The following is a 23,962-nucleotide window of genomic DNA, read 5'->3' on the forward strand; positions in this document are numbered from 1 at the left end:
GTCTGGTTTGCTTTTACCCTTTATTGACTGCCAATATACAGTGGCTTATACTACAACAGAGCCTATAACGTGTATATGAATATTACTCCACAACTGGTCCAGCATGTCAAGTCTAAATGAAGCCAATATAAGAACCCATTGGGGTCACATGTATATAGTTCTAGACAACACTAACATAGCAAAACCAATAAGGGATACAGTAGATTTTTTTGATGTTTTTTCATTAGTCTTGATATAATATACTATAATTTTTCTGTTAGCCCATCAGCACTTGTGGTCACATCATGTCATCTCTCTCTATTTAACTACTAAGGTACCATGGTCCCTAATAGAGATGGACATCGGTCACAAGGTTTGTTTTGAGAGATTCTTTCACATTTTTTGTTTCAGGCTAAACTTTTTCAGTCCAAACCTTGAGTGATATCATTATACTCCAGAGTCTCTTCAGACCAAAGAATACTATAAGTGTGGAAGTACAAAAGTACTAAACACTGATACTAACCTCTACTGTGTTGGCTAGCACTCCATCATGGAAATCTTTCGGTCATATTCTGACCTCCTGGACTTAATTGGGCCTCAGCAGTAACAAGTGGTCTTCCGCAGTCATGGCAGCTCCAAGTTGCATGGGATCGGGAGCAGCCTCCAGGGATCAAACTAGTTCAGGAAAAGATGGCTCCACGTAAACTCAGTCTATCCTGCATTCTCATAGATGTCTATCCAACTTAATGGCCAGGTTCATACTTGGTCCAAGAGTGGTTGGAGTTGGCAAGTTGACCAGGATGTCCTTGATGGAATCAGACAGCCCCTTGAGGAACTGGAAGCAGAGAGCTGAAGTATTCCACTGAGACTGGACTGACCACCTTCTAAATTCAGTGCAGTAATCCTCCGCTACTAGGGTGCCTTCCCAAATAGAAGAGAGCTTGGTCTCCATTAATGCTCTTTGGTCAGGTTCATCATACAGCAGGCCTAAAGTTTTAAAGTACTTTTATCATTAGAATCCCTTTTTACCTAAATACATGTCAGAATAGCCTAAAGAAAGGTTATTATTCTCTTACCTTAGTTTTTCTGATCTGCGCCGCCATTCATTCCTCAGGAATTTTTTCTTTCTTCCATACGTAAATGAGTTTTGAGACAGCACACAGGACGTTCCTTGTTGTTCAAATAGCACAGAGGGCATCCCCTGTGCTGTCCGAAAACTCTCGGACATGCGCAGTCAGCGATTTTGGCTGAAAATGCGTCCAATGACCCGGTGAAGAGGCAGACCTCAGAAGAAGACTGAGACATCAGAGAGCTTTCGGACAGCACAGGGATCGCCCCCAGTGCTGTCTGAAGACTCATTTACATATAGAAGAAAGAAGAAATTCCTCAGTATCGGTGGCGTGAATCAGAATACAAAATGTAAGAGAAGAATAGCTTTTCTTCAGGCTATTCCGATAATACCTTTAAGGAAACTGTGCACAAAAGTTAACGCAACAGCACTGGAATCCAAGGAAAAGGCCCAGGCTTGCGGATTCCCCTGTAGCAGAGAAATTATTATGGCTACTTGTTGCTGTTGGTAGCCAGAAGAGTGCGGACTAACCCAAAAGGACAGTTTACAGGCCTCCCGGAAATTAGTAAAGGACTTCTAGACTGCAGAAAATTTGTCAGGCAAATTAATCTTGGGCTCCATAGACACCAACTTCTGAGAAGCGGCTTGAGAGCAGGACTTTTCCTGATCCTGAACTCTCACTACCAAGTCTTGGACCAATGGTGTCACACTCTGCATCTGATCCACTAGTGCTTGCATAGACTTCATAATGGATTCCAAAAATATCACAGAAATGGAGTATAGATTTTTCAAGCTGGCTATTCTGTTAGGATAGTAGATGCAGTACCAAGCCAATAAAGAGAACTAGTACAGGACACACCAAACAAGATGTCAAACACGGTGCTGAGCATTCAGCATTCCCTGGGCCGCACCAACTTCAACCCCACTATGGTGTTCACCAGAGCCCAGATGGTGGGGATGGACTTGGTGGTATGGTGACTGTATGCTTCGGGGAATGCCAGACACACAGCCCATCACAAATCACAACAGAACCAGAAACTGAGAACTCTTACCAGCAGATCTTCAGAGTAGCAGTGTAGCTACAAAGGACCAGAAGGCAGCAGCGGGAAGTAGTCAGCAGGTGGCAGCAGAAAAGCAAACTGTAGTCATCTAATCCATATTGTAAACATGAGGACAGCGCAGTACAGAGAGTAATCCATAGGGGTGGTCAAACACGCCAAGTCGGTAATAGGAAAACAGAGCAGGCACAAAATCTGGTTCAGGGAGGAGAGTTCTAAAGACAAGCCAGAGTCTTCAACAGGAGAAGGCACAGTACACAAATCAGAAGGCGAAAGCAGAGACAGAGGTCAAAGCAGGGGTCAGAGACGAGGCAATCAGACAACAGGAGGGAGAACGCTTACTATTAGAAACTACAGCAGAAACACTGAATAGCCAGCGGTGGTCCAGAATACAGCGATCTGGAGCACAGAGCCCATCTTACATAGGCTTTGGCCCACCAGCCGAACTAAAATATCGAAAGTCCCTGCTCTGGCTCAGGAGGAGACCGGCAACCCCCGCACATCGCCACAGAGGTTCCAGTCTGCCTCCCGAGACCTGGAAGCAGGGAACTGGAGGTGCAAAAAGGAGATGCTCGGCAATCTCTGCACAACACTGAGGAGGCTCCGGCCCTAGTCCAAACAGGGTATGAAGGGACCCTAGAGTATGAAAGGGATTAAAATCAAAAATCATAGGTTCAGCCAAACATTTGGATTTTTGGAATCTTACCTCGTTACTAACCAATCATCTCTTGTCTTTAGTGCAGGGGTCTTCAATCTGGCAACGCATTTTATCCTTTGACATAGTTTGGGCTGGAGGGAAGGCGATGGAGGCAAGAAAGTCCTGATTCTAGAGCTGGTGTCAGGTCATAGGATGAGCGGATCTATCAGTTATTATAGAACCCCTATAATAAATAATGTGCCTGCTTGTGTCCTGACTGGACACCAGCGCTTGCATCAGTTAACACATGCTAATATTAGATCTCTTCTTTCTCCTGGTGCAAACGCAGGGAATCAGTGGACAAATTAAAGTCATCATGACCTGGTAAATGTGGCTATGTCCGGACTCTGGAGGGTTTGGGAGCAGCACTGGCGACATCCTACCTGGTCATGGAACCAGGAATCGAGACTGCCATATTAGACTGAAATGACCGCTCTAAATGCCCGCCCCGATGCTGATCAGCAGCCAGAACGAAGACCCATGCAGGAGATGATACAGGACAATCTTTAATAAGTAATTGGGTTGCTCTTTGCCTGACAGATCTACAGAGATCTGCTGCCTCCCCTCTATACTTTACACAGGACTGCAGGTAGAGGTAACAGTCTCGTATAAAGTACAGAGGGATAGGCAGCAGTCCTGTGTAAGGAAAGAAGTGCTCCTGACTCGGTGGCATCCTGTGTAAAAATATAATATATATTGTTTTATAGTAATATGATATTCTTTGTAGGACTGCTGTTGTGAGGAGTCTAGACACCCTTCTTTTTTTACTCAAGATTTTTCTTATCTGCATCTCTTCATTCCTCACACATGTATGGAATAAAGAGAGTGCGCTAGACATGGACCCCCATGAACCCAGTACAGGTGGTGGTTGATAGAAGGATATTGTCCGTGGTGACCTCCATGCGGGAGAACAAATCCCACCCCATGTATGAGACTGTGATAGCACTTGGCAGTACTGTCAGTGACCGACTGCTTCACCCGAAGTGCGCTATCGGAGATCCTTCCTTCCAACCGTGGTCAAGCTATATAATCAACATCAGGCTAAGCGAAGATCACGCCACACAGAGAACTAAATGATCCTGAAGTCTCATTTTTCTTTCTCTAGCTGCTATGACTCTTAGTATTTTTCTGCTATATGTTTTTTTTTTTTTATCAACTTTTTATTTAACAATTGGCAAACAGCAAAGAGAAACATACAACATATAGCAATCATGAAGAAGCCGCACCGTGGCGACATCCAGACTGAGCCAGCAAATTTTTAACACATTTTATTTAGGAACGGAGGAGAATGAGAGGGGGGAGGGGTGAAAGAGGGGGATAGAAGGGAGGAAGAAGGAGGAGGGGGAGAAGGAAACCACTACAACAGTGTTACGCCATGCATTTGAGTTTTGCAAACTTAATCCAGGGAGACCAGGTCTTGAGGAAAGTGGCATGTTTACAACACGGAAAAAGCACAAGCCAATAACAATCACAACATATCTATAAAAAGTATCAAAATATTTTATTGTATCAGGTAAACAAGAATACCATAAAAACAAATAATGCAGCAGGGCAGATGAAAATAGCCAAAAAAGACGACACAAATAGTGACACAAAAGACTAGAAAATATAAGACATATAGCTAGATGGTCAAAAAAGTCATTCAATAGTATTAACCATTACAGGTAACATATCTCCTACTATATATCAGGCTCAGCACTCCTAATGATGAATGGAAGAAAGTGCTATGCTACCATATATAGCATGCACTTCTAAATAACCTTAGATGAAAAAAATCCCACAGGTGTGAACTAGTGCATATAAACTAGTGATTATGCTGCAATGGCAATAATAAAAACACACAGGGACTACTCAAAGAGTGACATAGAAGATAAAGAGTAACCATGGAGGTCAATCCCCATTTAAATAGTATAATACATAGGTCATAGGGTAACCATGGTACTACACAGAGCCAACTAATTACATTAGTGTCATAAATTGTGACAGAATTTAAAAAGTGGCATGTTTGTCCGAGGCCCAGCTCAAAATCTCTTCAAATCTGTACACTTGGTTTAATCTGGCCAACCATTCAGAGTGGGTTGGAGAAGTAGTCTGTAACCCAGTGGCGTAACTAGGAATGGCGGGGCCCCGTGGCGAACTTTTGACATGGGGCCCCCCCAACCGACACCGACGTCAAAGACCTCGACCGGCCCCCTCCTCCGCACTCTATTATGTCCCTTAGTGGCCCCTGCACACAGTATTATGCCCCATAGTGGCCCCTGCACACAGTATTATCCCCCATAGTGGCCCCTGCACACAGTATTATGCCCCATAGTGGCCCCTGCACACAGTATTATCCCCCATAGTGGCCCCTGCACACAGTATTATGCCCCATAGTGGCCCCTGCACACAGTATTATCCTCCATAGTGGCCCCTGCACACAGTATTATGCCCCATAGTGGCCCCTGCACACAGTATTATCCCCCATAGTGGCCCCTGCACACAGTATTATGCCCCATAGTGGCCCCTGCACACAGTATTATGCCCCACAGTGGCCCCTGCACACAGTATTATCCCCCATAGAGGCCCCTGCACACAGTATTATCCCCCATAGTGGCCCCTGCACACAGTATTATCCCCCATAGTGGCCCCTGCACACAGTATTATGCCCGATAGTGGCCCCTGCACACAGTATTATGCCCCACAGTGGCCCCTGCACACAGTATTATCCCCCATAGAGGCCCCTGCACACAGTATTATCCCCCATAGTGGCCCCTGCACACAGTATTATGTCCCATAGTGGCCCCTGCACATAGTATTATCCCCATAGGGGCCCCTGCACACAGTATTATAGCCCATAGTGGCCCCTGCACACAGTATTATCCCCCATAGTGGCCCCTGCACACAGTATTATCCCCCATAGTGGCCCCTGCACACAGTATTATCCCCCATAGTGGCCCCTGCACATAGTATTATCCCCCATCGTGGCCCCTGCACACAGTATTATAGCCCATAGTGGACACCCATAAACAATTATTATACTCTGGGGTCTTTTCAGACCCCAGAGTATAATAATCGGAGACCTGGGGGAATAAAAACATAAAAAACTATTGTTTCTTACCTGTCCCCAGCTCCTACACTGTCTTCTCTGCTGCCGTCCTTCTGACATGACATCAGACGTCACATGACCCAGGACACAGGCCGGGTCCATGTGACGTCAGAGACGTCAGAAAGGATGTCAGGAAGGAGGCCTGGCAGGATCGTGGAGAGGTAAGTAACAGTATTTTTTTACGTTCCCTTACCTCTCCCGGTCCGCCGATCATTATACTCGGGGGTCTCTAAAGACAATATGCCGAATTGACATTTTTGGGTGCACGGATGACAAGAGTTATTAATGAATGCAACACATTTTGGAGGATCTCTGCACCAGGAAATAGTCTTATAGTGAAATGTTTAAAAACAATATAAAAGACCTAGAGTAATCCAGATTACATTAAACCAACCAATGACAGCTGTAACCAGCAAAAAGCAATTGTGATCATCAGTAACTTGGGACATGTAATATAATCCAGCCAAATGCAACTGACATGTAGAATGATAATCAAGGCAGTTTTCATTTCCTTTTTGTTTCCCCCTTGGAATCATTGCAGAAGAACCTTTATTTATAACCAGTTTCCAATCCGTTAAATCAAAGACAGGACAGCATGGTTATCACTGTAAGGAATCATCTTCATGGAGTTATCTAGGAATTATGGATCTCTGCCATAAGGCCACGTGCGGTGAGGTCCTCTGTTCAGCAAAAGACCTCACTGCACATGACTGTTGGCCTCAGAAGTCAAAGAAAAGGACCAAGGACACCACCAGTGATCAGTAATTACTGGACAACCCCTTTAAGGTAAGCATATTTCTATGAAACCTCTCCAAACTGACCGCTTCTTTGAGAAGATCACCTACTTACCCAGTCCACATTTAAGAAGACCAACTTTCTAGAAGATACCTTTTCATGTAATTTTGAGTTGTGTCAAAGAGGTTTCTTTTTTATGCTAACTAACACGTCTTTGTTTTTTTTGAAAAAAAAAAAAGTTTCCAATTTACAGAGAACAAATTTGGATTTGATTCAGTTTTTTTTTAAATTACTAAATCGAGCAACTTTTAAATACTTTGTTAATGTCTCACTAGTGGAATTGCTTGACTGACAGCTATTCTTGACCAAGGCAAGAACTTAGGGTTGACTGGCAATAAGACTAACACTCACCCCTCACTATTACCCATGGACCTAACCAAATTATTCATACAAGGAAGAACAAGAACCACCAGTGATGGTGAGTGATGGAGGTAATAAAAGCATAGGACTTTCATGGGACTTTCTACTACGATACGACAAGCTTGAAGCCGCTGATTTTACCATGTCTGGTTATGAGAAATGAATATTTTTTTAATGATTTATTTATAATGATACAATAAAAAAATATTACTGCATTACACAATCCCCAAATATCCATCTGGGGTCAATGTATTAAAAATCTCAAGACGCAGAATTGGAAAATAGAAAGTTCATTAAAGTTTTAGATTTATCCTTATGCATAATACATTGAAGAAACTTGAAATTTTTTGCTGTTTCCCCATAATTATTCAATTTACGGTATTTTAAGGCATGACCTTAGAAATTTTCAAAGCATTCAAGACTTCTCGGTTCCTCAGGCTATAAACTAAGGGGTTTAAGGCTGGAACCACTGCCACATATGACAGTGAGAGAATCTTGTCTAGTTCTGAGGAGTCTTTAGAGTCCGGCTTCAGATAAACAATTATCGAAGTCCCACAGAAGAGAAAGACAACTGTTAGGTGAGAGGAGCAACTGGAGAAGACCTTCAATCTTATAGCTGATGTCTTCATCTTCAGGATAGTGGAGATAATAAAAGCATAAGAAGTCAAAATTATGGCAAATGGTGAAACCCCCACGACATAGGACTCTGCTAATATCACAGTATTAATGTGTGTGACGTCACCGCAGGACAGTCGTATTAAGGCCTTTATGTCACAGAAGAAATGGCTGATACGTTTGGGATCATAAAACGAGGATTGAGATATCAGAAAAACAACTAGAGATGCGTTGAAGAAACCAACTATCCAGGAGATAAGGGCAAGTGTAATGTACACACTTTTGTTCATAATGATGAAGTATCTCAAAGGGATACAAATAGCAACATATCGGTCCAAAGCCATAAAAGCCAAAATGAAGAACTCTGCATCAGCACAAACTGCAAATACAAACATCTGTGTGAGACATTCTAGGAAGGAGATTTGGGTTTCTCCGGTGACCTGAATGGCCAGGAGCTTTGGAAGGACATTAGAGACAGAAGCTACGTCCTGGATAGACAAGTTACATAGGAAGAAGTACATCGGAGTATGTAACCGTGGAGTCAAACATACAACCACTATAATAATAAGGTTTCCCAGAACAGACAGAAGATACATCAGGGATATGCCCAGGACAAGAACAGTAGAGGAACTCTGAAGTCCGGAGAAGGTTTCCAATGTAAAACCTCCATAAAATGTTTCATTATCTGCACTTCTATACATTTCAGTAATATGAGCTATGAATCATATGTATAAAAAAATCTGCAATTTTTGAAGATAAACCTCTTTTGGTATTGACTTCACATCTTTTTACCTTGTCAGGATCGTTCTCCTTGGCTACTTGTTACTTCCAGTCAGTAATTGACTTCCAAGAACCTTTTAAGAGGAGAATTTTAATTCATATAAGACAAGTAAAGTGTTATATAAATCGGTGGCTACAATATTGTACGTCATATTGGATTTGATTAATGCTAACAGTTTGGCTTATTTTAAGCTAAGTACTACAAGGATCTCTGACTACATTTACTGGAAATCTGTCGTAAGGTCATGAAGTCTTCAGCCGGTTAATACCCATCTCCTGTTTCATCACTGATTCCAGCTGCTGCTTTTTACCTCCTCATTGCAGATCTGTCTGTTCCCAATGACTGCTGTGTATATGTCCAAGATCACCAGAAGATCAGAGGATAGAGTAGTTCTGCTTACTTTTTAATATTTTAAGGGTTGTGCGGTTATGAACACTTATCCCCTCTCCACAGTGTGTTGAATCGCTGGGGGCCTGAATTCCGGGATTTCCAGTGATCCAGAGGACGGTGGACCAAAAACTCCCCGAAAGCTTTCTTGTTAATGGACTTCCATTGTGCTTGCATGACCGGCTCTCCTTTCACTTTTATGGGGTCTATGGGTGCTGGAGATTACTGTCATGGAAGCCCCATAATACTGAATAGAGTACCAATCACACATGCACAATGGCGCTCTCTTCATATAAAGGCTTCAGGAGGACTTTTGGTTCCCCGTTCTCCCCTTCTCTGGGAGAAATAGCGTTTGAGCCCCAAGCAATTGGACAATGGTCTTCTGTCCTGTGGATAAGAGATAACTACAATCCCTTTAACACCCTTTAATAATACATAAGGTAAAGTAATAGAGAACAATCCATTAGTGATTCAGGCTGCTGCATTTTATCTCTTCATTGCAGATATGTTGCCTGTTCATAATGACTGCTGTATATACGTACATGTATATGTACAAGCCCATAATACTTAAAGGGATAAGTGAATGGAGCGCTGGTCATACAAGTACATTGGTACAATATACACAAAAAGGCTTTAGTGAGACTGTCAGTCCTCCATCCTCCTGATCCCTAGGCGAACCATTGTGGTGCATGATGCTGGTGACTGTCCTCTCTGATGTCCCTTATAGGTCTCTTGCTCTTGCTGCGGTCCAGTGATGGGGTACAGCCCAAAGCTGGGTGCATATTAGTCTCACACGGTATGTAAGCAAGTATATGTGCTCTTTTCCATAATGTTGCCACAGAAAAAATTTACTAAAAATGTGTCTTAGGTTGGATAAGTCTGCTGATAGAGAGGCAGCTTTCATATGATGGGAGGAATATTGGTCCCTGAAAAACGTGGTCTTTAAGAGGGGGGTCTTCTGATAGGAGTGGTGTTCTGGATAATGTTCACTGTAGTAAAACAGTAAAATTACAAATCTACACATATGAAGTGGAATAAAATGTGATAAAGTATTAAAAATATTTATAAACCAGAAAGAGCCTGACATTGTTAAAGAGAATTCTCCCTTACAAGTTCCTTGATGACGGACATGTTCTGCCCCAACTATTTTAAGAGGTTCTACAGCAGCTGCAGAGATTATTACACACCAGACATAACATTACAGCCCCTTCCCTAATATTCTGTAGCCCCCTCTTGTACTGTCAGAAAAGCTAAGACATTGGTAAATACAAAGCTTCCACGTCTTACCTGAGAGTTCTGTGTCTTTAAGGAGCTGCTGATCTGTTACAGTCACATCTACAGTATTTATAGTCTTCAGATGATTTCTTATTGATCCCAGAAGATTCACCATTGGAGACACAAAGGAGAATTTTTAGAATAAAGTTTTAATTTTCCTACACCACATAGTCTGGTTTGCTTTTACTCTTTATTGACTGTTAATATACAGTGGATTTTACTACAACATTCTTCATTTATTTTCAATCAATAATCAAAAGTTTTCCGTATATCTGACATTGAACATAAAAGAGCCTATAACATGTATATGAATATACCTGACTCCCAACTGGGTCCAGCATATCAAGTCTAAATGAAGCCAGTATAAGAACCCATTGGGGTCACATGTATATAGTTCTAGACAACACTAACATTAAAAAAAAATGATAGGGGATACTGTTATGGTCAGCAGGATACTATAAAAAAACTAAATAATAAATAACCTGCGGAGCCCAACTGAGCTCTGAACCGCAGAGCCACTCCGGTGTGATCAAGGCCTGACAGTCAATGTCACTGCCAGGCTACAACACCATCTGGGTACAAACTGAAACTAAATAGATAAGATATCTGCAGGACAGAGCAGCCACAAATTAATTCTAAAGTCTTGCAGTTACTGCACTGCAAGACAAACACAAACTTGACGGTGTTCTCCCAGTAGTTTACTGTGCTGCACCCAGAACAGCCAGCTGCTGTGGAGCACCACAGGTAGCAGCCTGCCTAAGGTAGGAGATTCCCACTAACTAAGTGAAGGATTCCCACAATTTTAACAAAAGGGTAGAGAGTCTCACTACCTACCTAACTAGGCAGCTTGCTGCCAAACTAATGATTGCACTGAGGTGCACAATTCAGGTTTTCAGGTTTTAGGCTAAGGCACCGGGTGAACAGACCTACCTCCTTAAATAGAGGAAAGGCAGGTCTAACCAGCAAGCCCCAGGTGCCTTAGCCAGGTGCTTATAGGCTAGCACCTTTATCAATCAGAAGACCGACCACACCTACCGGCTGTAAGGAAATTAACCCCATGCACGCTGGACTGAGCAGTGACAGCAGAACAGGCTGCAACCCTGCTCTCTTGGCCGCACCTGCCGCACAGTCCTAACAGATACAGTAGATTTTTATGGCTTTCTTTCATTAGTCTTACTTTTTACATTTTTACCTTTTAATGACACTAATTCCTTCAAGTGTGTCTTATTGTCCTATCTAATGACTGACAACTTAGCTATAGTTGTATTGGCTAGTAATGGAAGTCTTCTAGTGGACTAATATAAGAAATCCCTATATAGAACTCATTCAAAGGTGTAAATCAACATGAAAAGTTTTACTTTTCTAGCACTTAAAGCTGTTTATCAGTGGGGAAACAAATTGGGGACATATTCACTGTTTTGTTCCCAGTATAAAATTAGAGGCCATTTCTCAGTATGTTAGACAGAGCAGCGACAGGCAATGCACAGGGGAGGGCCACAGACCTAAATGTTTCTGGCGCAGGCGCAGTTCACAGCAGAATACAGGTCCGTGGCAGCAGGGGTCACTCACAGAAGCCAGAGCTCCCAGTGTCAAGTAGCGGCCGTTTCTTGGCCAGCAACTCATCTGCTTCATCTCAAGACACATCAGACACCCCCAGCCAAGAGTTGATTGGTTTCTCAGACACAACCCTTAATTGGCATTGCCAGGGAGCAGGCAATGTACAATCAGGTGTCCTAATCTCATTTCTGTCCTTTTCTGTTCCCTCAGCTAGAGAAGTACTGTATGCTGTGGGCTCAGAGCCATTATATAGTAAGTGAGAGCTATTACAGGACAGTCAACAGCTAGTGCCCAGCCAAAATCTGGAGGAGAAATCCGCTGCTTCCTCTAGTAGGTGAGCAAGTAGCAATGAGGAGAGTAGCATGGAAGCTGGTGTTTTAAGCGGTCAGGTTCTTGGCTCAGAGACCATTGAGGAGGACATTATTGGATAACAATGTAGCTGATCACAACTGTGAGCCGGGTGAAGAAGGGTCTTCATAATCAAAGAGAGAAGAGGTTGTCAAATTGTGCATGAGGCAGCAGCAAAGTCAGCAGGGTGGCAGCAGTGGGAGGTCAGGAGCCAAACGTGCCCGGGGTAAACCACCCGCTTTGCAGCAGCCTATCTGTCTGGAAAGCAGTGGTGCATGGGTTCACGGAAGCAGTGGTGGTAGCAGTCAGTTAATGAAGAGTGTTGGAGGTAAAATGACCTACTTGGCAGTAAGGCAGTATTTTGTTAAGCCACCAGGAGGGGTGAAAATGGCCATATGTTCAATCCTTGGGCAGAAGGTGAAGCGAGGACAGGGTGCCATCAACATATGCAGCGTCACCATAAAGTGGACTGAGAAAGCCATAGCTCCAATGTGGTGGTCCAGCCAGCCCCAGGAACTGTTGCATCACCCAGAGGCATGCACCCCATTTCAGGCAGTCAAGGCTCCACCACCTCAACCGAAGGAAGCTGTGTGTCCATACCATCATCTGCTGGTCATGGTGTTCCTGTTCCTCCTCCTAGTCAGTCATTGCATCAGCAATCAATCAGAGAATCTATATCTATGAGCCAACAGTATGCGTGCACTCATCCAACAGTGCAGAAGCTGAACGTTCTCCTGTCCAAGTTGCTGTTGCTGCAGTCCCTCCTTTTCCAATTGGTGGACTCTACATCTATCAGAGATCTGATGGCTTGTGCCCAGTGTCGAACTGGGATGTCTAGGGCCCACGACTGGAATTGTTTGTCAGGGCCCACCATCAGGACCCCTGCAGACCAGCGTTACCTGGTTAGGGTGACTAAAGATCGGGAGCCATGCTGCTCACCCGTTATGCCATGTGCACCAACGCACTACCTAAACCTACTGCTACACCCTGGATGGCAAGTGAACAGCGTGGCTTCTAAAATTGTTACCATTACCTGTAGCTGCTCTGTCCTGGAAAAGCTATTCTACAGAGGAGCACCTGATGTGGTGGGCATGAGGTGTAAAAATAAAATATAAAAAAGCATACTCGTCTGTCCCCAGCACGCTGTTGTCCACTGCCAGTATCCATTCAGTCTTGTGCAAGCGCATTCTTCCTGGCAGTCCTGCAACTCATCTGACTGCAAAGACCAAGTAGGTATAGGATTTCTAGAAATAAGGCAGTTCCATGAGACCAAACAGACACAGGTAGGGGACAACAAGGTGCTGGGGACAGGTGAGTATACTTTTTTTTTTTTTACACCTGCCTGGTGGCCGCCACAGTTATCACTCCAGTTTATGGATAACCTCTTTTAAGGGGATGTCTGGGCCAAATTTTTTATGGCTTCACAGGTCCTCCCATACAGTGACCTTTTCACTGGTCCCTCACAATTGTAAGGGGAACAATGATGGGACCATTATATTGTGTGGAAGCAGTGATGGGGCTGACATTCTGTGGGGGGGACATTACATTGTGCAATGCATACTAAAGGGCTTGTCAAGGGTTAAACTCTTTTTTGTGGCTTATGCTCAGAATAGACCATAAATGCCTGATCAGTAGGGGGCTGATACATGGCCCCATCAGCTGTATGGAGCCACTTCTGGCCCCTGTTCTGTACACAACACAGGCCTGGAAGCAGAAAGCTCCATCTGCTGTTTAGTCGCCCAGCGCCTTCACTGCAGCTTAGCTCCAAATGAATTCAATAAGTGCCAAGATGCAATAAAGGTGCCGGCTGATATACAGTGGACAGAGATTTCTGCTTCAGGCCCTGTTTTGTGTACAGAACTGGTGCCAGAAGTGGCTCTGTACAGGTGATCGGTCCAAGGGCTGGGTATCAGCCCCATACAGATCAGGTATCATTGGCCTATCCTGAGGATAAACCATAACAAATTATGCTTGGACAAACCCTTTAATATAATCCCCCTAATGTGTGACACTTTAAAGAGGTTGTCCAGTATATATTTTTCTCTTTTTTATAATTAGTCAGGGGAGTTGAAGCCACCTACCTTTCAGTCTACAAATATCTGAAAGGTAGTCACAGTGCAGAGGGATCTCCCCTATTCTCATTAGCACAAGGAAGTACAAGAAGCAATGGGATGAAACTAAAGGGAAAGAGATACAGATTAGACATTAGGAAAAACTTTCTGACAGTGAGGGTAGTGAGAGAGTGGAATAGGCTGCCACGGGAGGTGGTGGGCGCTCCATCAATGGAAATCTTCAAGCGGAATCTGGATAAACATATAGCTGGGATGATTTAGGAAAACCTGCACTCGCAGGGGGTTGGACCCGATGGCCCTTGAGGTCCCTTCCAACTCTACCATAAGAATAAGAATAAGAAAGAAAAAAAAAAAAAACATGCTAAACATACTCACCTATCCCCAGTGCTCCAATGTCCTCCCAGCACGGTCGAGTCCTGCAACTCTGCTGTCTTGTTAAGTCCTCACAGGCTCCTGATCTCTGCAATACTTAACCTAGGAACTACCTTACTGTGCCCTTTATATTTATAGTGCAGGGTAGTAAGGAGTTAAAAGAACTATTGTACCAATGTTGTGCTGTAATTGTGAGTGGTTTATTTAAAAAGGGTTCTAAGGAACTACAACACAGAGTAAAAATACCATAGAGGCTGCCAAGGTGGAGTTATACTTTGTGTATGAATCTATACAGGGCCCCCCCCCCCTTCTCTACATCCACAACAATGGACAAATGTCCTCCATCATATAAAAAAAATACAAAGAGATTGAGGACGCACCGCTCTGGAGATAGTATCTCAACTTTTTTTTTAGCCTTTCCTGGAGTGTTTACTTTGAAAAGGTGCGTCAGAATTAGAAAAAATATTTTTTTTTTCCAAAAACTTTACTATCCCGGTCTCTATAATCTCAAGAATATCTGTATTTTGGTGATAGAATTATTATGAACCAAATAAATATAGTTTGAATCAATATTACTAGAATTTTAATACTCTTAGTGCAAGGACTCTTTTGTGGATGAAGGAGTCCTTACATGAGCTGACAATGTACCTAATTGACATTTTCACAGATCACGGATTGCTGTTATTATTCCTCTGCCCTATCTTTCCCTAGACTGCAGCCATGACTGTGTTAACCATTACCACCTTCAACACCAATGGCTTGAACTCCCCCCAAAAGAGACATCGGGTTCTACATGTAGTTAAGAAACTGAAAACAGATATGCTCCTTCTACAAGAGACTCATATTAAAGCAATCAATGGTTCTTCAACTCACATCTTCCACCTCTAAAAGGGTAGCAATAGCAATCCACAATTTAACCCCTTTTATCTATCAACACCAACACTCAGAAACCGAGGATAGACTTCTCTTCATCAGGGGTACACTTGCCTCTAGACCGGTTACAATTGTGAACATGTATGCTCCTAATCATAACCAAGTTACTTGGATGAAGTCTGCGCTTCAAGATCTCCATCAATTTGCCATAGGTGACATCATCCTAGGTGGTGACTTAAATATCACGTTAAAACCACTCCTGGACTCTTCCTCGGGCAAGTCAGCATTTTCTCAAGCAGCTATAGACTCACTTCAGAGGAGTTTGAAAGACATGTGTTTGATGTTCCATCACACTACAACAAAAGACTTTCCCCACTTTTCTCCAAAATATAACTCCCATTAGAGATTGGACTATCTCTTCTGTTCTCTTTCCTTACTGTCGTCATCAAGATCTGCTCAAATAGACTGCACTACGACCTCTGACCATGCACTAGTCACCTCCTCTTTACACATCTCACTTCTGACCCCATGTCAGTGGACCTGGAGGTTAAACAACAGTCTTTTGAATGATAAGGCTTTGATCTCCGATACTGCTGAGAGCCTGCAAGAATGTTTCAGAACTAACTCTACACTTAATGTCCCAATTGGTACAGTGCGGTGCAAGGCCACAAGGCTTACTTAAGAGGCATTTTCATATTCAAAGAAGTGTTGGTCAAAAAGAGGAGACAGAAAGAAGTGGACTCGCTCCTAACTCAGATCTTTGCTATCAAAAGGACTCAACATTTTCTCAACTGGCCTCCCGTCAGGCTTACTTGTCTGCCCTAAGGGAATAACTTAGACCACTGTTCCATCAACAGACAGCAAAGAACCACTTATTCTTCACATGTATGTACATGGAGATAAGGAAGGGAATCTAATGTCTCACCCGATTAAAAAAGCTATGTCTAAGTCACATATTTCAGCTATAAAAGACGACTCGGATGCCACCTTAACAGAAACAGGTTGCTGAGGACTTCCAAAAGTTTTTTTTTACCAAACTCTACAATATCAAATTTCCCACGGGGAGTGTTAAGTCAGACGGCAACAGTTTAGCTACAGATATTCTTGAAACCCTTGTATTACCCCATGTTGTCTACTGAGTTGGCAGACAAATTGATGGAGATGGACCCTGTTTCAGTCCCAGAACTACAGAAGATTATCCATAGCTTCCCTAGTGAAAAGCCCGGGCCCAAATGGTGTGACAGTGTTATACTCCAGGAAATTTGAAGATGCCCTATTACCCCGTCTTTTCCTACTATTTAATATCTTATTTACTGGTGCAGCCACCCAGAAACAGTCCCTAGCTAAAGGAGGGGAAGGCCTCACCATGTGTAGCAGGTATCGACCAAGAAGAACAGGGAGCGGCAGCGGATCTGTGCAGGTAAGCGGACACCAGGGGGGCTAAGTAGCCGGGGGATTTTTTTTTTTATCACTACACAGCGTGGAGTCCAAAAATGTAAACAATTTTTGTATTTCATGCTGTGTAGTGAATAGGATCATTTTTAAAATCCGATCTTCGATTATTAAAAAAAATCCCATTGACTTGCATTGGGATCAGAATTGGGATCGGGTTCGAATGGAAAATGATTGGAAATCGAATTTTAGAAACGATTCTGAAATTTCAAGATTGGCTCAACCCTACTGACAATATACAGTGTATTTTATTACAACAAGATCCTATAACGTGTATATGAATATACCTTACTCCACAACTTGGCCCAGCATATCAAATCTAAATGAAGCCAGTATAAAAACCCATTGGGGCAAATCCCGCCATGGACAAAAAAACATCTGCAAGGAGTTTGTATGTTCTCCCCATGTTTGCATGGATTTCCATCCCATATTCCAAAAAAAAAGGCATACTGATAGGGAAAAAATGTACATTGTGAGCTCTATGTGGGGCTCACAATCTACATAAAAAAATAAAAAAAAAAACATTGGGGTCACATGTATATAGTTCTAGACAACTCTAACAAAGATGAAAAAAGAAAGAACAAAGGAAGGAATTGTAACAGACAAGTAGAAGAGTGATGATGATGTGACTATCCAAAAAAGGAACAATCAAAAATTATCCCTTTATGGGAGCACATGTGGAATCAAAATGGCATTGATATTGAAAGAGGCAAGAGCACAGTTTTTTTTAAAAATATATATTTTTTTATGCCAATATTGTGGAATAGTAGAAAGTGATGGACCAGGATGCAGAACAAGTTTTGCTGAATTATAGCAGTGGTGGTAGCTGTGGCAACATGGTGGAGACATTGGTGGTACCTATGGTAACATGATGGAGGCAGTGGTGGTAGCTGTGGCAACATGGTGGAGGAAGTGGTGGTAGCTGTGATGTCCAGCATCATTAGTGCAATAAGTGGCACATGATACAGGAAGACAATGGCAGATCTATTCAGTGGCAAATATTAATGGATCCATGCCTGATTCATTATTATGAAAGTATTTTTATTTCTACACTTGTGTTGGACAGTTTAGTCCTTCTAGGTGATACAATGCCTCCAAGAGCACTGACCACTATGTCAGCCATTACGCTTGAGGCTGGACATGATAAAACTTCCACAAAAAGTTGGTTCACCTCCTTTCATTGGTCAAACCTTTTAGCCCAGAATTCTTAGGGCCCCTTCACACGGCGTAAGCGCTCAGCTCATTCCGAGCCGTACACGCGAGCGCTTCTAAACACTTTCCATTCACTTCAATGGGAGCGCGCGTAAAGCCGGCTTTACGAGCGCTCCCATTGAAGTGAATGGGAAGTGTTTAGTGGCGCTCGCGTGTACGGCTCGGAATGAGCTGAGCGCTTACGCCGTGTGAAGGGGCCGTTAGTGGTCAAAGGTATCTGCTGGACTATAGGAGCAATCTAGGGTAATCTATACCTGCCGGTGCAGTTGATGGTGCCTTTTGTCTGCTGTGGGTCTGGCTAGCACCGCAAGGTGAAATATTTCTGGATTATCAACGTTTCCAGATATTGTACTGGCTGCCGATGCTGCTACTTTTTTCTCCTGCTACTTGTAGCTGTGGCAGTAGCAGAAGAGGTAGAGTCCTGAGTGAGTCAGATGGACTCCACCACAATTTCCATGACCCAAATTTTCATTCTCCTTCAATTCTTATATTAAATCAGGACAAAGATAGTGCCTAAGAGGTTTCTTGTAAGATATATAATAAAGGGATGACATTAGTGATGCTGCACTTGTTCATGCTGCCAAATTTTTTGACCTCCTCAATGGTGTTAGGGTTATGATGTCTGTTGTGGCCCATTTAAGTCTGCCGTGTCCACAAAGAATTCCCCTTTAAGAAACTGTGCTTTAATTTATGTGCCAGTCCAGGTCTTTATATTCTCTCCCATTTCTCTCTTCCATGCCAGCTATTGGATTCACCCTGGTTTGTAATTCTTTGGCTCTGACCATCGGCCTGTGTACCTAGACTTCTCTTTGGATTGCGACTTTGTTGAACTTACAATACCTGGCATTTGACTCTAGCTACATACCTCGATCTCTCCTTCCATCACTCGCTCCTGTACTTCGCTTTTGTCTCCACTGCCAACACTGTACTATCATTTACTATTCATCTGGTGAGTTACTTGTGATTCTGCTCTCTGTCATCTGCTGACGGTTTATCAATTTGTGGCACATTACTCTGTTGTCATCTCTGGTCTGGGATTCTGCCAAGTCCATCTCCACCACTAGGAGCTCTGGTGAAAATGTCCTGAGACTGGATTTGGCTGAAACTGGGTGTATAGCAGTTTGGTTATGGTTTCTCCGCTAGCGCTTGTTAGGTTCAGTTCTGCTGCTTCTCTCTATTCTGACTACTCTGGACCCTGTACCTGCATCTGAGCTCCTAACAAAAGGAATTCAGGAGGCAACACACTGTCTACAGGAGCCTCCAATGACGTATCTCAAAGTAAAACATTGTCCTTACTGTAGATAGATAGATAGATAGATAGATAGATAGAGGTTTCTCCTTTAAGCCACAATATACGTTAATAAACCATCTCACCACATAATAAAGCACATGCACCATACAGGGACAATGTATTATTTTACCCAACTGCAGCACAGCAACAATGTGTACGCCATTATCACAGGTGCTACCAAATTTTATGGCCTCTTCAAAGGGATTCAGAAGGTAGCACACTTTCTTCAAGAACCTCCAATGACAGATCTCAAAATAAAACATTATCCTTATGGACTATTAGGACTATTACATACAGTAATCCTTCACCACCTTCTGCAGCTCGCACAGAAATTCCAGCAAGGTGAAATTCCATCAAGTATGAATGTTGCAGATGAGTTAGTGCAAGGGAAGCTCATTTGTTGCTACAATTCCAGCAGGGTGTTTTTAGCATAATCAGGACAGATGAAATGTCAAGACACTTTTTCACGTCATGAGCAGTGTCTACTTTAAATAGGACCTTTCATGTGCTCATGAAAGTGTAGTTTTATATATCACTAGAAAGCTGACAGTGCCTGAGATGTATCTGCCACTGCCTCCACAAGTACCACTACCTACACCCCTAGGTCTGCTCTGGGCCAGCTTTTTGGATGTTGGGGCTTGTCACCTTTGTCACTTCCCTCTTCCTCTGATATATCCCTGAATCAATTACCAGGTCCTATTCACAAAATAATTATCACCGACTATGTCATCATCTACCCCGCTTTTCCTCTGTTTCATCTTCCTCACCCCTGAAACTACCAAGATGCTCGTCAATGCCCTCATAATCTCCCGCTTAGACTACTGCAACACCCTTCTCCATGGACTCCCAGCAAACACCCTTGCCCCCCTCCAGTCCACCTTAAACTGCGCTGCTCGCTTAATTCACCTCACCCCTCATTCTTCATCGGCTGCTCCCCTCTGCCAGTCCCTCCACTGGCTACCTATAGCCCAGCAAATTGAGTTCAAGATACTAACGTTAACACACAAAGCCATCCACAACCTGGCCCCTCCATATATCTCTGACCTAATCTCCCACCACCTGCCCACACGTAACCTCAGATCCTCCAATGACCTCCTACTCCACTCTGCTCTCATCCGCTCCTCACACAACCGTCTCCAGGATTTCTCCCGTGCATCTCCCATACTCTGGAACTCCTTACCACGACACATAAGACTGACCCCCACAATCACAGGCTTCAAGAAGGCCCTGAAGACTCATCTATTCAGGAAGGCCTACAACCTCCAATAACACTATCACCTCACCACCATCTGTACAGTCTCTCCCTCTCCTTCTGTCTCTACCCCTTCCCTCATAGATTGTAAGCCCTCGCGGGCAGGGCCCTCTACCCCACTGTGCCAGTCGGTCACTGTTAGTATTATATCTACCTGTATATTCTGTGTACTGTATGTAACCCCCAAATGTAAAGCACTATGGAATTAATGGTTCTATAATAATAATAATAATAATAATAATAATTGAATATCCACGTTTCCATCTCTATTTTTTCCCCTAGTTACTCAAACTACACAATAATCAGTACAAAACCACATGCCAGTACAACCTCCACAAACAAAAGTTATGACTTAATCTTCCTCCTTTACTTAAAATAAATATTGACTTTTTTCATCCAACTCATCAAAAAGAGCAAGAAGACTAAGACTAGGAGGAATATCTTTGCATCATGATAATACAAACTTGTAGCTGTTGGATTTCACATGTCTGGTTTTGAGAAAAGTAATTTTTTAAATTATTGGATGACACAGTCCTCGCATGTCCATCATTGATCATTTTATTAAAAAGCTCAGGAAGCAGATATAGAATGTAGAAGCGTATCAGTATGAGTGCTAAGTTGATAAGCCATTTTGCATTTTCTTCAAAGTCAAGTTATAGTATTTCAGGGAATGATCTTTAAAGCTCTCAAAGCATTCAAGACTTCTCTGTTCCTCAGGCTATAGACTAGAGGGTTTAAGGCTGGAACTACTGCCACATATGACAGTGAAAGCATCTTGTTTAGGTTTGTGGAGTCTTTAGAGTCAGGCTTTAGATATACAGTTAATGAAGTCCCACAGAAGAGGAAAACAACGGTGAGGTGAGAGGAGCAACTGGAGAAGACCTTCAGTCTTGTAGCCGATGTCTTGATCCTCAGGATAGTGGAGATAATAAAAGCATAGGAAGTCAAGATCATGGCAAACAGAGAAACTGCTACGATACCTGTCTCTGTTAATGTTACAATATTCACGTGTGTGACGTCCCCACAGGACAGTCTTATTAAGGCCTTTATGTCACAGAAGAAATGAGTGATACGTTTCGGATCACAAAATGTTAAACGAGAAATTAAGAAGACAAATAGTGATGCGTTTGAGAAACCTGCTGTCCAGGAGATAAGGGCAAGTGCAATGTAGACTCTCTTGTTCATGATGATGGAATATCTCAAGGGGATACAAATAGCGACATATCGGTCAAGAGCCATAAAAGCCAAAAGGAAGAACTCAGAATCTCCACAAGTTGCAAATACAAACATCTGTGTGAGACATTCTAGGAAGGAAATTTTTGTTTCTTCAGTGACCTGAATGACCAGGAGCTTTGGAAGGATATTGGAGACATAAATGATATCCTGGATGGACAAGTTACACAGGAAAAAGTACATCGGAGTATGTAACTGCGGAGCCGCACATACAACCACTATAATAATAAGGTTTCCCAGTACAGACAGGAGATACATCAGTGATATGCCTAGGACAAGAGCAATAGAAGAACTATGAGGTCCGGAGAAGGTTTGCAATGTAAAACCTCCATAAAATGTTTCATTATCTGCACTTCTATACATCTTAGTAATATGATCTATGATTCATATGTATCAAAAATCAAAGCAAAGATACAATGTTGTTACATTGAGTATTACAGATCATAATGAAAATACTCACATGGCTGCCCCTCTAATACCTGGTTCCTAGCATGGCTCTCCTCTGATTTCTAAACCTCAGCATGACTCCCCTTCCACCACCCCCCCCACCCTATTGCTAATCGTGATCATATTTGCTGGCATTTCAGAGGACAAAATTAGACATTTAAAGGTAACCCAAGAGTTCCCAATTTTGTCTGGGATATACATAAAACAAATCTCTTTTATGACCCAGTTCACAGGATTTTCCAGGCAAAATTTGAACTGCTGGGCATCTCAGTGGCAGATTTCATTGACTATGAGGGGGCTTATCTTCTCTGGTGGGATTCTGGTGACTGTTCTTCCCTGAGGTTCCTTAAAAGTCTCTTGCTGCAGTCCGTTGATATGGTATACCACAGAGCTGTGACCATATTCATCTTACAGTATACATAATTCAATGTGTGGTCTTCTCAAAGAGGTTCCCATTGGAAAAAAAGTGCTAAGATAAGGGGGTGGTCTGCTGATAGACAGGTAGCTTTCATGTGATGGGTGAAAATTTTTGTCCCTAAAAAACTTGCCCTTTAAAGAGGACCTTTCACCATATCCGGGCACAGGCAGTTCTATATACTGCCAGAAAGCTGACAGTGCGCTGAGTTCAGCACACTGTCGGCTTTCCCGATCTGTGCCCGGTGTGAAGAGCTTACGGCCCGGTACCGTAGCTCTTCTATGGTCAGAAGGGCGTTTCTGACCATTAGCCAGAGACGTCCTTCTGCCTCGCGGCGCCAATCGCGCTGTACTGTGGAGCGGGGAGGAACGCCCCCCTCCCTCTGCTCACACAGCTTGTCCATAGACGAGCATTATCAGGAGAGGGAGGGGGCGTTCCTCCCCGCTCCACAGATCAGCGCGATTGGCGCCGCGAGGCAGAAGGACGTCTCTGGCTAATGGTCAGAAACGCCCTTCTGACTGTAAAGCGCTACGGTACCGGGACCGATAGCGCTTTACACCGGGCACGGATCGGGAAAGCCGACAGTGCGCTGAATTCAGCGCACTGTCAGCTTTCTGGCAGTATATAACACTGCCTGTGCCCAGATATGGTGAAAGGTCCTCTTTAACGTGGGAGGGAGGGGAGTTTGTCTCAAAGGAGTGGTCTTCTGGACAAGTTATATATGCTGCCTCCCAGGAGCAAAAATCAAGGATGTGGCCGATAGGATACCAAGCCTCCTCAGCTCCAAGGACGACTACGCATTCCTACTGATACATGTGGGTACAAATGACACGGCAAAAAATGATTTACCAACTATCTATAAAGACTTTGAAAATTTGGGGAAGACAGTGAAGGAACTGGATGCGCAGGTAGTATTCTCATCAATCCTCCCAGTTGATGGTCATGGCATCAGGAGATGGAATAGAATACTAGAGGTAAACACCTGGCTTCTACGGTGGTGCCGAGAGCAAGGATTTGGATTTTTGGACCATGGCGTGAATTACCTCTACGATGGACTCCTTGCTAGAGACGGGATACATCTCACAAAACCTGGGAAAAACATATTTGCCAGAAGACTTGCCACACTCATCAGAAGGGCTTTAAACTAGAAGAAGAGGGGATGGGAAGAAAAAAAGAAAGACAAGAACATGCAGCTAAAAGACATACTAAACAAGGTTACTAGATGTGGTAAAGAGGACCCAACACAGGATACTCAGAAGGAAATTACGAAAAAGGATGCAACAGAGCACAATCTGAAATGTTTTTACACAAACGCACAAAGCATGGGAAACAAA

General features: G+C 43.2%; 2 protein-coding genes across 2 annotated transcripts; both read right to left on the bottom strand.

Annotated features, from left to right (window-relative positions):
• Positions 1-7,429: 7,429 nt before the first annotated feature.
• LOC142202874 (olfactory receptor 1468-like) lies at positions 7,430-8,362 on the bottom strand. The gene has a single exon (XM_075273226.1). It carries the CDS (start codon positions 8,360-8,362, stop codon positions 7,430-7,432), a length of 933 nt encoding a protein of 310 aa, XP_075129327.1.
• Positions 8,363-21,196: 12,834 nt separating this feature from the next.
• LOC142202875 (olfactory receptor 13D1-like) lies at positions 21,197-22,129 on the bottom strand. Its single transcript, XM_075273227.1, has one exon. It carries the CDS (start codon positions 22,127-22,129, stop codon positions 21,197-21,199), a length of 933 nt encoding a protein of 310 aa, XP_075129328.1.
• Between the last annotated feature and the right edge of the window lie 1,833 nt (positions 22,130-23,962).

Source organism: Leptodactylus fuscus, chromosome 5, assembly GCF_031893055.1.
Source record: "Leptodactylus fuscus isolate aLepFus1 chromosome 5, aLepFus1.hap2, whole genome shotgun sequence".
Lineage (NCBI taxonomy): Eukaryota > Metazoa > Chordata > Amphibia > Anura > Leptodactylidae > Leptodactylus > Leptodactylus fuscus.